Below are 16,699 nucleotides of genomic sequence, written 5' to 3'. Positions count from 1 at the left end.
TGGAAAAAAAAACCAATCTACTGGAAGAAAGACATCCCATTTTCTGCTAGGATAAATTTGGCCTTATTAATCTCAGATTTTTCTGAGCAATAAACTGATAGAGTAGAACCAGTGAACATCTCAAAATGCCTCCTGCAATGTTTCACACCAAAGACTATTTATTTAAAAAACTGAGTTACCGTAAGAGTGGAGGCAAGGAAAGATGCTCTACCATGGACAGGGAACTGGCATATAATCACTACCATTTATATAGTCCTTTGTACACATTATTGCATTTGATCCATACAATCAGTCCTGAGATTAGTGCACTATTACTCCCACTTTATAAATGAGGAAACTAAGGTTCAAATAAAAATAAAGTGGTTTGCCCAAAGTCACATAGCTAGTGACAGTCAAGACTCAAGTCCAAGTCTTTTAAAAGACTCAAAATCCAGTGTTTTTTCCCACTGAGCCAAAGTGCCTTTCACACTGTGAAAGACAGGAAGAGCTCAACGGCCACTTCTCTGGGAGGAAATATACATGAAGTGTCCCAGTGATAGGTGGTGGACTATTCAACCATTTTATAAATGATCTGGAAGGCAGAATATGCAGTCTAATTTGCAAGCTTAGTAGAAGAGACTAAGCTTCTCTGAGAAGTGAAACACCAAAGGGTGTGATGAGTGGGCAGATGAGTTTCTAAGTATCTGAGTTCATTTCAGAATGTTAAAACTGGAGGGCTCATAACATGCCCAATCCTCTCACTTCACATGAAAAAACTGTCATTTGGAAAAGTGAAAGGGTTTATCTGAGTCAGTAGCAAAGGTAGGATTAGAATTCAAATCTAACCCCTAATCTAGTGCTCTTTCCATTTAACTGTACCTATAATCATGTTAGAGCTATGAAAGTGGCTATCATATTTTCCTTTTTCTCTTGTAAAGGCCCAGAAACCAGACCACATTGCAAGTGTTCACAAGCTGACTGATAAAATGGAGATGAAGATCCAAATAAGGTAACCAAAAAAACCAAGGGGATCAAGGAAAACACAGATGAAAGGAGTCAATTATAACTCTTTAGTATGGAAAGACAAAATCCTAGGATCTGCTCAAAACCCACAAACTCGATAAGAGTATATATAGGAGGAAGTCATTCATGAAATCTCAGAAAATCTCAAGGAATGAGCTCCTATGGAGAGAGCAAATTTAGGGGAAAGGATTTCACTACTTTTAATAGTAACATTATTCTCCAGAGCAGGTAAAGGTAGGAGAAATGTTTTACCAATGCATGGTAATTCATGGAAATTCATGGGAATTCATGGTAACAGAAACATAAACCATTCCTAGTGGAAACTGGGATGTTCTGCTTTGAGGTTGTTATTAAGGATCAGTCATTTCCACATGGAATGTCTTGTCTCAAGAAATTTTGTCAATTTCTGGTTTCTTCCAATTATCAATTTAAATCTATCATAGGATCATACAACATTACATGGGAAAAGAACCTACAGATTCTTGTATTATTGGAAAAGGAACTAAACTTGAGAATTAAAAGACTTGAGATCACTCATTAGCAGGTACGCCCTTAAGCAAATCTATACCTAAATTTACACAACTATACAAGGTGGTTCAGACAGTTGGATCTCTAAGGCCCCTTCTGTTCTCACCTTTTATAGACAAGAAAATTTTTGAAATAGGAGGGAATGATCTGATTGTTTATGGGTCAGGGCTAAGACCAGATCCCAGGTTCTCCCTAAACCAAAGAGACAGCATTACATCCCTAATTTACACTCTTGCTGTCCTAACATCTAATAATCCTATTAGCCCTATGACTTTTATAAATGGCCCATTCCACACTGCATTTGTTTTCTAGGCAGAAGATGACATGCTACACCAGAAACTCAGGTAAAACTAGTAGGCTTTACTCAGTGGAGCAGTAGAAAGAACAATGAATTAAGTAAAGTCAAGATTTTTGTCCATTCACAACCTATAAAATGAAATGATTGGAAATCATCCTTTCTAGCTCTAATCCAACTTCCAGAAACTATCTTATAAGGAATTCACCAGGTTTCTGGAGTCTTCTTTTGGCCCCGTAGGAAGCTCCTCTCCTGACATTCACTCCACAAGGTCTGCGGTCCTACTTAAGAAATAATTCCTCTCACAAGCCTAATCCAGATTCTCATCCCCACATCATTATTGCCATCAACTAGGACATTAGGAGCAAAGCAATCTTACTAAATAAATTCACACAAAGTTATGAATGTAGGAGGTCCTACTTCAAAGAAGGAAAAGAGGAGCTTGTTATATTAACCCAAATAAATCTGATAGGGAAAGTTTTGGTTGGGTCATTTTTGAGCAATGAGGGCTCTACAAGTGACCCCTTACTACCATCACTTAGCCTATCCCAACAATGGAACAGAGGTCATTAACCTGGTAATCACCTGTCAAAATTCAGCTCATCCTTTTTACCTACTTGGAAGTTCTATGTATTTGTATGGGTTAGATAGCTGAAGAAAGCATAAAAAAGGCTAAATGTGAAGAGAAGAGCACACTTCAGTAACAATTCAAGACCTCCACTGAAATCTTCAGAATTCAGTATCAAAGACTAAAGAAAAAATCAAGAGAAAGGCTATGAGGAAACATTAGGATACTAAAGCTGGAAAAGTCCCTAGGAGTCTTCTAATCCCCCCTCTCCCTCTATGCCTAATCCATTTTATATATGGGGAAATGATTAAAGTCACAAAACAAAAATATAGGCACAAGCTGAGAGTAGAACCTAGGTCTCCAGGCTCTCAGTAAGTTTGTGGTTTTTTTTTTTTTCCATATCACATTTCCTTCATAGGCAGGTGAAAAGTAAGATATCTAGGCATATTCCTGAACAAAAGATGTATAATAAAACCAGAGCAATGAGCAATCAGCATCTGAATTAGTCTTAGAACATGTCAGTGAGTTGGGGGGGGGGGGGCGACTGGATTAAAGACGAGAAACTGGGCATTTGCCCCATAAAAAAGGCTTGAGAGGGAACTGAGTGGTATTATCACTTTGGGGCCATTAGGAGATCTAGACTGAACAACCAGATAGTAAAGATCAAGCATTTTCAGTGGCAAAGCAAGCTTTCTGAGACAAAGTGAACAAGTTTTGAGATTGCACAAAACCCACAAAAAGAAACCTGGCTTTTCAGGGAGCTAAGGAAAGAAAAACCAAGGCCAGGAGTCGAACTTCTGAGCAGACCAATTCAGAAATAATAAAATCTCTTAAATCTGGCAAAAGGTAGTACTCTATGTATTTGTAATGTGCTTATCATCTGTACCCTAATCATCCTCGCATACCACATGAAGTAGTTTGTGCACTATAATCAGTTTGTCTAAGAATAAAGCTACTGGGGACCTCCAATTGTGGTAGGGTACAGAGGAAAGGGCAATGGCAGCAATCCCAAACTTAGTCCAAAAAGGACTAAGCTTTTGGGTCAGAGTACTATAAGTGACCAATGGAAAAAGGAGGGATCACTTGTCATCATATCCCAGTATTTCATCATGAGGCTGCTGGTAACTTAACCAAAATAGAGATACAACATTCGGTAAGCTTATTACAAAATATGGTGTTCCCATCATCTTTCTGGGATACCGCATACGGCTGTCAAGATGAGAACCTCTGGGAGACACATCCCCTCAATCAATCAAGTATTTATTGATCATCAACCATATGTTCAGCCTGACAGGTGAAATATAAGACATAATTCCTGCTCACCAAGAGCTTACAATCTGGCTGGAGACAGGACTCACACACAAGAAACAATGTAAGAACAAAACAAGAACTCACAGAATCACAGAGTCTGAGTCAGAGGGGTCATCTATAAATGAATCTCCCCGACAATATCCCTGACAGCAGTGGGCCTTGCATTCTGTTCAGTTCAATAAGCATAGCAAAGCACTTTATTAGGAGTTTGAACACCTCCAGCTGGAGTTCAGGAACTCAGTATCTAATTAAGGCAGCACTCATCCTATGTCCTTCTGCTTATCAAGATTTTCATATAAAGACAATTACAAAGCTCACTTTTTTCCTTTTTAAAGACCTTGAGGTTTGAATAGTAGGTAACTGCCTCAGGGAAGGGGTCTTTTGAATGAGCTGCCCTTCATTCAGAGTTACTAGCAATAAAAAGGGAAAGAGGAGAGCAGTGGCTTTAAATCACTACAGCATCCTGCATGTCATTTCCCTAAGCAGAGGTGAATCTAACAGTCTTTTGTAGAAGGGTCAACAGGGAGAAGAGCACAGAAACGGCACAAAAATACACAGATATACAAACATCATCTCAAAGACACAGTGGGACTCAACAGCAAGTGACGTAGTCCTCAAGTAATAAGGGAACAAAGTCAATTTGTCTGTATGTAGCAATAATGAAATTTTTTAAAAGCTATTTGAGATATTGCATAATCTATACACATGCATATAAAGCAAGAAATACACAACGCATTTATATTTTGTAGGATTATTTCATTTAAAGCAAGAAACATGTAAAAATAGTCATAAACAGGCTGTGGACTAAATTTTATCCACCAGGTCTTAAATGCCTCTTGGTGGAAGGGATAGGAAACCCTGGAATGAAAAGTATGTGCTGATTCCATTGTCACAACATTAATCCAAAGTTAAATGGAAGTTAGCGACCCAGGAGTGAAAAAAAGAATGGAAAAATACAAGTATTTAGTGTGTTTCCTAGAAACACTGGTAGGCAGGGAGGGGGTCTTAAGAAGGGATATATATGGTTCATGGTATGCATTTAACTGTTTATAAGTCAAAGATTAACATGGTTTAAATGGGAAAAAATACTAAATCTTTCCACAAAATTGGCCTAACAATAAAAGGGAAAAAAAGCAGCCAGACTTTTCAACACTGAGATAAGAATGTCCAAGGCCACAAAGGATAATTCAAATAATCACTGTATATTTCTTGGCAAGGAAATTCAGCAACTTACATACAACAGAAACTAAAGAAACTTCTTAAGTCTTGGTCTGGATTTAAAGACATTACCAAAATCCAGAAATGGGATCAAATGAAATTCCTGGGAATGTGATATAGAAGACTCTGGAGTACATAACCTCTACCTCCCCCAAAATTAACATATTAATTATAGAAAGTTAAAGACAGAAGGGCACTTCAAGACTGCCTCATCAAAACCCTTCCTTTTAGAGGTAGGGAAACACCCCAGAGAAGGGAAGTAACTTGACCAAAGTCACCCAATAGAAGGCAAAACACCCATCAGAGTCCCCACACTGGGCTGGACAGAGGAGCAGTCTGATTTAAGATGGCATTTCTGATATCCTTGGGAAGGAATTATTTTAACATTCAGAGTGGCTGTACCTGGCTGCTAGTACCTTATTTCAAATATAAATTGCCAAAAATGTATTTCCATAGAATCATGGAATGCTAGAAAAAGGGCTTTAGAGGTCATCTAATCTAATTCCCAATTTTACTGATAAGAAGAACAGGTATTTGAAGTGAAGGTAGAGACTGACTTTCCCAAGGTCACAGAGCAATTTCTTTCTACTGGAATGTAATTATACTAAGCTGGGAATATTATTAGTTCTGAGTTCTTAGAAATAGTATCTCCAAAACTGAAACAGACTATTTTTATTTCCAGTGGGATTGTGATGGCCCCAAGTCCTCCAGAGACTCATTCACAGAATCTCACTGAAGTTCAGTCTGAAGGATTTATGCCACCTAATAAACCTGTCAAGTCAGATGTTCCAAGCCCCTCTCTCCAGTTAAAAACCCAGAAAAGCAACAAGCCCTTAAGTCTCATTTAATCCCCACAATGAAAAAGTCTGTAGACATTGATTTGTGGTAACCTGAACACCTTACACATTTCCCCCTTCTATACTAAGCTCTATCTCTCTGGATCCTGTTACTACCGTGCAGAGATTCTGTATGGGGAGTGCTTTCTGAAAGATAAAATATAGGCTTGCACTACACTCAATTCTGTGCTACATAGAAAAAGCCTTTCGGTTCTATTGTTTTCCTTTAGGGGTTCTTCACACTACATAAAGGGCACAGAGTAAAACCTCGATTAACCGGAATGCACAAGGAGTTTGGGCTGTTCCAATTAAATGAATTTCCAAATTCAATGAGCAACCTTTGGTTTTAACCAACCCCCGTGGAAAATCTGTCTAAAAGTCCACTTTTTTTGCCTACATAAAAATATAGCCTGCTGGATATAACTGAATCCTTCTCTGATGATTTAAGATCTCACAGAGCCTCAGGGACACCAAAATGACATCAGTTATCACTATACAGTGCTGTAGATGTAGATGGTAAAGGAGATTGGGCTGAATCAGTGCAAACTCCAGGATATCCCCTGGGATTTTCTATCTTGACTATATCCCTGATCTCAGTTTGTTTGTTTGCCATCTGCCTCTGTCGCATAAAAATAGCATGCAGCATATGCAACTGCATAATTTCCTGGTTTGTAAAACACGGTTGCTTTTCTGCAAAACTAATAATCGAATCAAAGGATGAAGCAGCTTTTTCCCAAGATGTTTTCTCCCCTTCCCTAAAATCTTCTCCATCACTGTCTTTTTCAGAATCAGTTCCATTGTCAGGATTCCAAACAGTTTCTACTATTTCTGTGTCACTAACACCCTGTGACACTTCACCTTCTTGGTCGGCATCAACCCACTCATCTCCTTCACTTTTATTCAGTTTGTTGACTGGGGGTGAAGAAGGATCCTTCACCATTTCAAGAATCTGCACCAGCGTGTTATTTGGAGGCCTTACTCTAAATCGGTCAAATTCTTCTTCATCAGAAGATACTTCTGCAAACATAACACTAGGCCACAGTTTTCTCCATGCCCGCCTTAGTATTTCACTAGTAACAGAATTCCAGGCACAAGCAACATTAAAAATGGCATCACTTATGTTGTAACGAGTTTGAAGGTCTTGTACAGTGACTGGAGGATTGATGAAATTTCTCATGAAATCTCTTCTAATGCCCTGGTCCATAGGCTGAATCAACGAGGTAACACTGGCAGGCAGGAAGATGGTAAAAATGTTATCAGAGACTAACTCTGCTTCCTGAGGGTGGGCTCGAGAATTGTCTAGCAGAAGAATGGCTTTGCTGTCATCAGGTAAGCCTATATTTCTAAAATGATCTTTGACTGAAGGTACAAAAATATGATGAAACCAATCAGAAAAAATTTCTTTGTCCATCCATGCATTACCCTGTGCCTTGTACGCAACAGGTAAATGCTGAATTCCTTTGAAAGTCCTGGGACCATTGCACTTTCCAATCACCAAAGGTTTGATTTTGTGGGAGCCAGCAGCATTAGCACACATGAGAACAGTCAATCTGTCCTTGGTCTGCTTCAGACCTGAGGCACTGGCCCCTTCGGGAGTCGAATTTGGCAGGCAACGCCAAAACAGGCCAGTTTCATCAGCATTGTAAAACTGCTCAGGGGACAAACCATGCTCGGCAATTAAACTTCGGAAAAACCCACAAAACTGCTCTGCCGCCTGGTGGTCTGCTGACTGTCTTTCGTTGGAAACATCTAGCTTTTTGATGCCATGTCGTGCCTTAAACCTCCAAAGCCACCCTCCAGAAAAAACACATGGCTCAGTTAACTGCATCTGCTCATAAAAATCTTTAGCCTTCTCAATGAGCATTGGGCCCGAGACAGGGACTCCCTCTGACCGTTTCACCAAGAACCACTCATACAAAACCCGATCTAAATGCTCTAGCTTAGGGGTGTGCAGTGTGCGGCGGTGTTCGAGGGCTTTGTTAGAATCCGAATTAGCAAAAAACCGCAGCAGCTGTCCCTTATGGGCCTTGATGTCATATAAGGTAGACATGCCAACATTGTACTCTTGCATCAAAGCTTTCCTGTTCTCGCCCTTTTCAAGACGGGTACAGATATCAATTTTCTCCTTTAGGGTCAGTACAACTCTCTTACGCTTCTCTCCTTTGTTCTTCACTACAGGCTGTTTGGAAGCCATGGGACTGGATGGCTTCTACACACTGTGACTTACAGAGGAACAGAGGTGTATGCTATCCTTGTGCACAGTACTGATTTGGCTTTTCTCCTCTCACCTCACTGCCCTCCTCTCTCTTTCACTTTGCTTGAGGTTTCCTCTACTTCCTTTTAATTTTCCTCTCACAGCTCCCACCCACACCGCCTTTCTCCCAAGGTTCTTGGCTACCTCTCCACTTCACCAGTATTTGGTCTCCCCTTCTTGCCCTGTCCTTATTCCCATTTCCCACCAGTTTTCCTTCCTTCTCCTCCCACTGCCCAAGATCCCCACCCGTTTGCCTCAGCTTCCCCCGTCTTCTGCACTCAAGTGCTCACAGAAATCCACTTTTTTAGCAACTTGTTCAGTTCCCAGACCACATGCAGAGCTTCTCTGACTTGGGGAGGCAGATCTTCTCAGTCGACGAAGCAACCAATCACAGAACACTGCTTTGAACTTCAAGGCTTCTTGGTGGTTGGGGGCAGCTCTCCCTGCCTTCCGCCTGCAGCTTCCTTCCACCCTCACAAAAATACCGGTTAGCTGGGTTCCGGTTAATCAAGGTTTTACTGTCTAAGTTGTGGGTGGCTTTCTCCAGTGTCCACAATGCTGTTTTACAAGCACAGAACGTTATGAACTGGAAAGCAGAGGGGGAAAAAAAAGAAAAAAAAAATGTTATGGAAAGTTTGCCCAGAATATTTGAACACTGGAATTAGAGTCAGAAGACCTGGGTTCTAATCCTGAGTTTGCCAGTTGCTAGCCATGTAAGTGAAATGGAGATCATATAAGACCTAGGACAATTTACACATTCCTTAAGGCTCAGTTTCCTCATCTGTAAAGGTAATAACACTTCCATTAGCTACTGAACAGGAGTATTGCAAGGATCAAATGAGGTGGTTTGTAAAAATCTTTGAAAACTATATTAGCTGTGATTATTTAGAAACATCAGCTATCATCATTATTATTTGTATGCATACCCATCCTCTGTTTTTATAAACTAGAATGGATCACCTAAAAAGAACAGGTTAAAAGATCAAGGATTGCAGCTCCAATGGGGAACCAATGCAATCTGCAAGAAACGTCTGACAAATTGAGAAACATTAAGGTAAAGGAAACTAAGTTGTCTATATAGCAGGCTTTATACAAATTGAACAACGTTCAAAGTTGCTCATATTTTGCAGAGAAGGAAAACAAGGCCCAGGGAAGTTGAGGGTCCCAAGATCCCACAGTAAGTGGCATACCTAGAACAAGAACTCAGGATTCCTGACGCCAGTCCAGTGTTTTGTTTTGTTTTTTTTCCCCACACACCAGGCTACCTCCCCAAGGAATCAAATTCTAAGTGACAAGGTGTTCTAAATGTGCACTTTGGTATTAACCCCTCCATGGGAAAACTGTGAAGGTATAAAGTGAGTATGAAAAAGAGGTACGGACTATTATGCTTTCACCTAAGCACAAACTTCTCCCCTTCCTGAAATCCTGTCTAGTTGTTTTCAATGCTAATCTTTGGCATAGCCAACTTGGCCTTCTAGAGAAGGGGTTTTATGCAATTTAGTAACTATTCAATGAGCCCTGATTACGTACATAGGTCCATCCTAGAGGCTGGATCATTGAGCTTTGCTCTTCCTGAAACTGTCTTGGCAGACCAAGACCCTGCAGGGTTCCCCATCTACCCCACTATCACCTCAAAAACACAAACCACCATATCAGTGAGGAATGAAACCAACTTTAAAGTAGCACCAAGGAGCAAATCATACTAACGTAAAGGCCTTGAGGAAGGCCCAGGAAGCCATCCCCGAGCAACCTTCCTCCTCAAGCTGTCCAGGAGTTAAGGATTTGACTGCATAATATCACCTAACACCCTGCAGCAGCTTCACATACTAAGGCTTCTCTATTCAACCAGCCTGTGAGATAACTACTTATGTATATACAGCACCTTATGGTGACTAAGTATATTCACATATATGGTCATATTTGATTCTCATCACAACCCTGTGAGGGAGATAGGGCAGCTCTTACTCTCCCCACATGACAGGGAAGGAAATAATGACAGAGGGAAATAATATGCCCGATCACATAGCTAACAGGGCAGGGGGAATGTCATGGTGGGAAGACACTCTTCCTCATAATTCTGTCTAATGAAATCCTCCTTTTTGTTCCAGCCCCAATTGAGAGGCTATTTCTTCCAGAATTTCTTCCATAATTCCTGCAGTCAGAAGTGATCCAACACCTTGTTTTATGACTGTTTTACTTCTCTATCACACCTGGAATTAGCTGTTTGCATAATGTCTTAACTGGTGAGTAGAATGCAAATTCCTTTACTAAAGGGACCACTCTGTAGTTGTTTTTTTTTTTTTAATCTCCAGCATAACTAACAAAGTGCCTGGTTTAGCCAAGTGCCATTGGATTGTGTGCTCCTTGAGGGCAGGGACTGTCTTTTGCCTCTTTTTGTATCCTCACCACTTAGCACAGTACCTGGCACATAGCAGGCACTTCATAAATGTTTATTGACTGATTGAGCACATGTTTATTGAACGTGTTTGGAACTTAATCTTTACTGAAAGAAATTGCTTATGATCTAGTTACCATTTTGAACATCAATTACTTGTCCTGTTTAGGCCTTCATCACTTCTCAACTACACTATTATTACAACCTTCTCTTTTCCTCTCTAAATAATCTTTCATAAAGATGACCAAACATGCTCAAAATATCGAAATATGTCACTCCTCTGCTCAAATAGAATGGAAAACAAACAACTTTGCCTAGTGTTTAGGACCCACCAAACTACCTGACTCCAATCTTCGGGGAGAGAGCTAACATGAAAGATCCTGACAGGGATAAATATAAAGTTTATATTTATAATATAAATTAATAATTGGGGTTCAAAAAGTCAACTTCTCAAATACAGAAAAAGGAGGCTTGGCTAGACAGTTCATCTGACAATGATCCAAGGATGTAGTAGACTGTTACACTTAATTTAAGCCAACAGTGTGATATGACACAGCCAAAAATAGCTAATGGGATCTTAGGCTATATTCAAAAACTAAGGATGTTATAGTTCAGCTGTATGTACTCTGCCTTATGTCAGAATACATTTAGAGTACTGTGTTCTGTCTGGGCGCCTCATTTTAAAAAGGGCATTGACAAGTTGAAGAGCATCCAGAGGAAGACAGCCAGGTTGATAAAAGGCCTTGAGATCAGGCAGCATGGCACAATGTATTCAGTTCAAATCCTAGATCTACCAATTACAAACTGTATGACCTTGGGCAAGTCATTTAACCTCTTTGACCCTCAGTTTCCCCATATGTAAAATGAGTTTATTAGGTGGCCACTGAGCTGTCTCTTCCAGCTGACTCTAAGATCCTATATCACATGGGGGTATTCACCCTGGAAAAACGATAACTTAGTAGACACAGACAACCATCTTCAAATATCAGAAGGGACATCACATGGAAGGCAGATTAGACTTGTTTTGCTTGGCCCCAGGAGCCAGTACTGGGACCAAAGGGGGAAAAGTTGCAGAGGTAGATTTAGGCTGGAAAGAAGGAATATCAAACAATCAGACATCCAAAGATGGGTTCTAATTTACAAGAGGACTTCAAATAGAGGCTGCATGACAACCAACCACTTGCTAGGGATATCACTGAAGAGACTCATCTTTAGGCACAGGTTGAACCAGATGGCCTCTAAGGCACTTCCTAATCCTAAAATTCTGTGCCACCATCTCAAGCTTATTCCATACTCTTCCTTCATATGTGCTATGTCGCATCCAAAATGTGCTACTCAATGTTCCCCAAGCTCATCATGCCCTCTCGTGCCTCCATGTTTTCAGGCAGGGCATCCAATCAACAAGGATTCTCCATCTCAAGGGGTCTTCAAGCAGAGACTACATGACTACGTATCAGACACATCATAGAATGGATTTCTGCACATGGTCAAGCTGGAATGGATGACCTCTCTACAACCTGATTAAAAATATAGCTATGGTGCAGCAGGGGGAAAAAAACAACTGAATTATCCCAAACCTCCTTCTTCATCTCTACTAAATCCTTTTATTCTTTCAGGGCCTTCCTCCATGTGGTTTGCCCTGATGCCCAAGCTGAAAGTGATCTCTCTCTCTTTCTTCAAACTTTCTTAGAACACTATATTTCTCCTTTATCCCAATCACATTCTGTCTTTTATTATATTTATTTGTGGATGGCTGGTATACCCAATTTTTATAATAAGTTCTCTGAAGGCAGAGAGTGTAGAATTTAATCTAAATGTTGTGCCTTGGAACACAATGCTCCGCACACAAAGGTGCTTAGTAATCATTTGTTAAATTTATTGTTCTGTGCTATAGTACAATAGCCCTCAACTCTGAAATTCTACAACTTGATTCCAGATGCAGCTGTGGTATAGCAGAAAGCACACTAAACTACTATAACGGTCATTTTTATAATGTTTTAAAATTTGCATTGTATTTTCCTTACAAGAGGAAGCAAGTAATATTATTATGACCATTTTACAAATAAGAAAACTAAGGCTTAGAGGGATTTAGTAGCTTGTCCAAGATTACTCAGGGAAGTGTCAGAGCCAGGTCTGAACACAGGCCTCCTGACTCCAAGCCCAATGTTCTTCCCACTGTGATACAGCATCTCAAATGCAGCATCAGAAGAACAGCATCATTAAATTTGCAGAAATCAGGAGAAGAGAGCTGTAATTCTTGATGTATCACCAGCTGGCTGTGTGACTCTGGGCAAGTAACACTCTCTGGCTCTCAACTTCTACATTTGCAAAATGAGGCCACTGGACCACGTAATTAAAGGCCTACAGTGCTGTCTTACACATGATTCCAGATGTCAATACCCAGTGGTTTGGAAGATGATGACAACACATCTCTCCTATGGAGTCAAGTCCCTAGGTTTTGTAACAGCTTTTCTTCTCAATGCTCAGAGGTCCTTTTGTGTTTCCAGGTTTTGGGTTCCAGCTCTGGTTAAGACTGACACAAGTGTGAATGGCAGGTAAGTAAATTATAAGATTCTAGACTTCAGAAAAATCATTTCTCTAGCAAAATCATTCTTCAAAAGCACCAAGTGTTCCAAAATCAACCAACCAACCAACAAGATTTTACTGAACTGTGCTGCATGACCAGTCCTGTGCCAGGCCCTGGAGAGGGCATTGTAAAACAATAAAATGCTAGTTTGTTTGGGACAAACAGTAAGTACTCTTAATAGTTCAGAAAAGAGAAAGTATCAGGGAAGGATTCTGATAGTGGGATTTGATGGGAAGATATGAATGGTTATTTTAAGTTTTATTTGGTTGGAAGAGGTAGCATAGAAAAAAGAATCTTACCTCAACGTAAATAAAAGAAATACTGTGCCTTGGGGGTAGCAGCTGGTATTATGGAAAAGTCCTTTAAGACAGAGGTGTCAAACGCAGGACCACTGGAGTGTGGCTCAAACCACATGTAATTTGGAAACCAAATGTAATTTGGAAATATTTAACAAAATAAATAAAAATACAACACAGATAATGGTAATTTGTGATTTTCTTTTCTTCTTCTTTTTTTTTTTTTTTGGTTAGGCAATGGGATTAAGTGATTTGCCCAGGGTCACACAGCTAGTAAGTGTTACGTGTCTGAGGCGTGCATTTGAACTCAGTCCCTCCCGAATCAGGGCAGGTGCTCTATCCACTGCACCACCAAGCTGCCCCTAATTTGTGATTTTCTAAGTTGTTATGGGGCCAACAGGGATCCATTTCTGAGTCTGACACCAGTGCTTTAAAGAATTAAGTTAAAATTTAACTTCTATGAACACTTATGTCAAAAAAAAATCAATATTCTATTATTTTTCCCATGGTGGAGGAGCCGGATGACTACCTCTAGAGTTCAACTCTATAATTAAAGGTACCATATTGGCTTTTCTTTGGAGGGCTATGTATGGAATCACAGACACCACTAAGGTAGAACTCATTCAAATTATGAAACTTGGGCCAAGGAGACCGTTATACCATAAAAGATGGGTGGAGAAGGAAATGGTGTGTGAAAACAAAAGACCAGAGCAAAGGTCCTGAACTTGTTTCTCTAACAGTTTGACAGCATGTATTGCAATATAATTAGTTTCTTTTGTGATCCTTTGGTCTTGTTTTACGCATGTAAAACCATCAATCTGGGAAGGGCTCCACAGCCACAGGATCTGTGACACCAAGGTTTAGAGCCCGTGAACCTAAGCAAGAAGAGGAGGAGTAAAAGGGGCTCCGTCCCCAAACAGGGTCGCGGAGAAGCCTTTACTCGGGGCAGCCCCGCTCTTCTCGGGGGACAACAAGCCCGGAGTCAGACGTGTGTGCGCGCCCGGGAGAACCGAAGGCAAGTGGGACACAAGCCCTTTTTTGGGGGGGGGCTGAAAAAAAAGGGACTCTCAAAGGGGGGGTGGAAGGAGGGGGCCACAATCCGATCCGCCTTTATGGGCTGGGGGCCCTGGGGCCCAGCGCTGGGCCCGTTTCCTCGGGTGGGCGGGGTAGGCTCCCAGACACAGATTCTTATTTAGGGGGAGGGGTTGTAGGAGACTGGCCACGCAGGGCGCCCCCTCCCCACCCCACCTCCCTGACCTCCTCTCCCCCCGCCCCCGGCTCCGCGCATGGGCCCCTAGCCCCGGCCCGACTCACCGGCGGCGGCCGCTCGCTAGCGAGGCTCCGTGTAGGCTCCTCGGGCAGCCCCGGCCCCGGCCCCGTGGGACCCCCCGGGACAGAGGCCGGAGCACAGACGCCCCGGGACGCGCAGGCCCTTGGGTGGGGCTCCGACACGCGGAACCGGACGCGCTTCGTGGGGGACGGGGCACCCCGCGGGCCGCACGCACCGATCCCGTCTCCTCAGGCCCCGAGATTGAGCCGCGCCCCCGGCCGGAAGAGGACCCCACACCCTCTCGACCCCGTCCCCCCTCCCTAGCGGAGTTGCTGCAGCCGGGGCCCCCCTCCAGGCTACTTCCGGGAACGCTCTAGGAATTCCGGAGGACGGAGCATCTCAGTACTCTCGGTGGCCTGGGAAGGGAGGGGGGAAGGAGGGAAGAGGGGGAGGAGGAGGGAGGGGAGAGGGGAGGGGAGGAGAGGGGAGGGGAGGGGAGGGGAGAGAAATGGAGAGAGGGAGGCGAAGAGGGAGGGAAAGGGGGGAAGATAGGGAAGAGAAGAGGTAAGAGGAAAGAGGGGGAGGGAGGCAAGATGAGGAAAAGGGGGAGGAAGAGGAGAGAGGGAGGGAAAGGGGGGAAGATAGAGAGGGAAGAGAAGAGGGAGGAGGGGAGGGAGAGGAGAAGAGGAAGATGAGGGAAAGAGGGAAGAGAAGAGGGGGGAAGGAGGAAGACAGAGAGGGAGAAGAGGGAGGAGGGGCAGAGATGGAGGAAAGGAGAGAAAGGAAAAGGGGAAAAATAAAGAGAGAGGGAGGGAAAGGGGGGAAAGGGAGAGGAGAAAAGAAGAGGATGGAAATGGGGAGGGGGAGAAAGAGGAAAAAGAGGAGAGAAAAAGTGAGGAGAAGAGGAAAAGGGGAAGAGGTAAAGAATGTTAACATAAAACAGTATCACAAGTCTATGAGACATTGCATTGCAACTAGAATTATTATAAGAGAAATGAACAGGCATGTGGAACCCTAATCCAGGGGCAGAGTTCACAATCCAAACAGAAGCTTGCATATTTATGAGATTACCACAAAGGAAGGAGGAGGAAATACATCTCCTCCTAAATGGGAGTGGAAGGGGAGGAGAGACTGTGAATAAATAATTAAGATGCAAAAGCAGCATTCTTTTCCCTCTGAAACTGCTAGACTGTGAAGATAGGAGGGTCTGCTTGTCCAGGAGGGTCTCAGCTGCATAAACAGTTTCTGTCCAGTGCAGACTAATGGGCAGACATCTGTCTTGAGGAGACACAGGGTGTCCAGCTTGGGGTGCAAACAACAAAGTATGTCAGCTGGGGGGGGGAGGGGATGAGGGGAGGGGAGCTTCATTCTGGACACTTTTAGGGCCTCTTGCAGGTTCTGGGTTCAGTGTTTCTGGAAAATATGGAAACTCAACAGGACAAGTTCAGGTGAACCCTTAAGAAGCAAGAGGAGGAGGAGAGAGAAGGGGACGAGGAGGAGTCAGGAGAGGTAGGAGAAGAAAAGAAAATGGAAGAAGGTGGGGAGGAAAGGGCAAAAAGAAGGGAGGAGGAAAAGGAGGGGGGAAAAGAGAAATAGGTAGTTGAAACAGCAAGGATTTTCCTCCCTTCTGTGCCATCCAGCTCCCAGATAAAGAAGGGCCCTCTCCTGGGCTTTATTGTAGACCACTTTTTGAGGACATAATAAAGGAGGTGACTGACTGAGTCCATTATAAATGCAGGTTATCTCATGTTCCTGGGCACTCACTGCAGCAAGGCAATTCCTATACACCTCTCTAATTGATTCTCTGTCTAACTCATCCTGGTGGCCCTTCCAAACCTTTTCTTTTCTCTTCAAAGCTCCTAAAGCACCATCTAACCCCCCCTCCCACCCCAGCTGAAGACCCCCATTCATACATCAGTGAGAAAATTGCCATTCACCTCAATCTTGGTAACAGTAACACCCGTCAAAGGCTGAGACCCAAACTTGTTCTAAGACTTGATTTTGGAACAAAGCTAAACTTTGTCCCTTACCCAGGTTACAGACTGAACCCCAGTCTCACCCCCAGAGTGATCTATCACCCCCCAGTCACAGATTTAGTGATCATTATAATCATTTTGGTAAGCAAATGAGGTTAGGAGT

At 42.5% G+C, this 16,699-nt stretch overlaps 2 protein-coding genes across 7 annotated transcripts in view; both read right to left on the bottom strand.

Moving 5' to 3' along the window:
• The window catches only part of LOC114030114 (zinc finger protein 3-like), a 31,500-nt gene extending 16,853 nt beyond the window's left edge, over positions 1-14,647 (bottom strand). For 2 of the 6 annotated variants that reach the window (XM_027844825.1, XM_027844834.1), the window contains exon 1: positions 8,259-8,342. The gene's annotated coding sequence lies outside the window, so the exon portion shown is untranslated. Of the gene's footprint in view, positions 1-8,258; positions 8,382-14,604 lie in introns of those variants that run through there. The other 4 variants (XM_027844870.1, XM_027844860.1, XM_027844851.1 and 1 more) reach the window with 4 other exon arrangements.
• On the bottom strand, positions 2,923-8,262 carry JRK (Jrk helix-turn-helix protein). Its single transcript, XM_027844811.1, has one exon. It carries the CDS (start codon positions 7,950-7,952, stop codon positions 6,240-6,242), a length of 1,713 nt encoding a protein of 570 aa, XP_027700612.1. The 5' UTR covers positions 7,953-8,262; the 3' UTR covers positions 2,923-6,239.
• Positions 14,648-16,699: the final 2,052 nt, after the last annotated feature.

Source organism: Vombatus ursinus, unplaced genomic scaffold (assembly GCF_900497805.2).
Source record: "Vombatus ursinus unplaced genomic scaffold, bare-nosed wombat genome assembly UNPS02005236.1, whole genome shotgun sequence".
Taxonomy (NCBI): domain Eukaryota; kingdom Metazoa; phylum Chordata; class Mammalia; order Diprotodontia; family Vombatidae; genus Vombatus; species Vombatus ursinus.
Note: the sequence above shows the minus strand (reverse complement) of the source record. Positions and strands in the feature narration are given on the sequence as shown.

Excerpts from the sequence above, each read along its gene's own strand:
- JRK (XM_027844811.1), bottom strand. The coding sequence starts at position 7,952 with ATGGCTTCCAAACAGCCTGTAGTGAAGAACAAAGGAGAGAAGCGTAAG.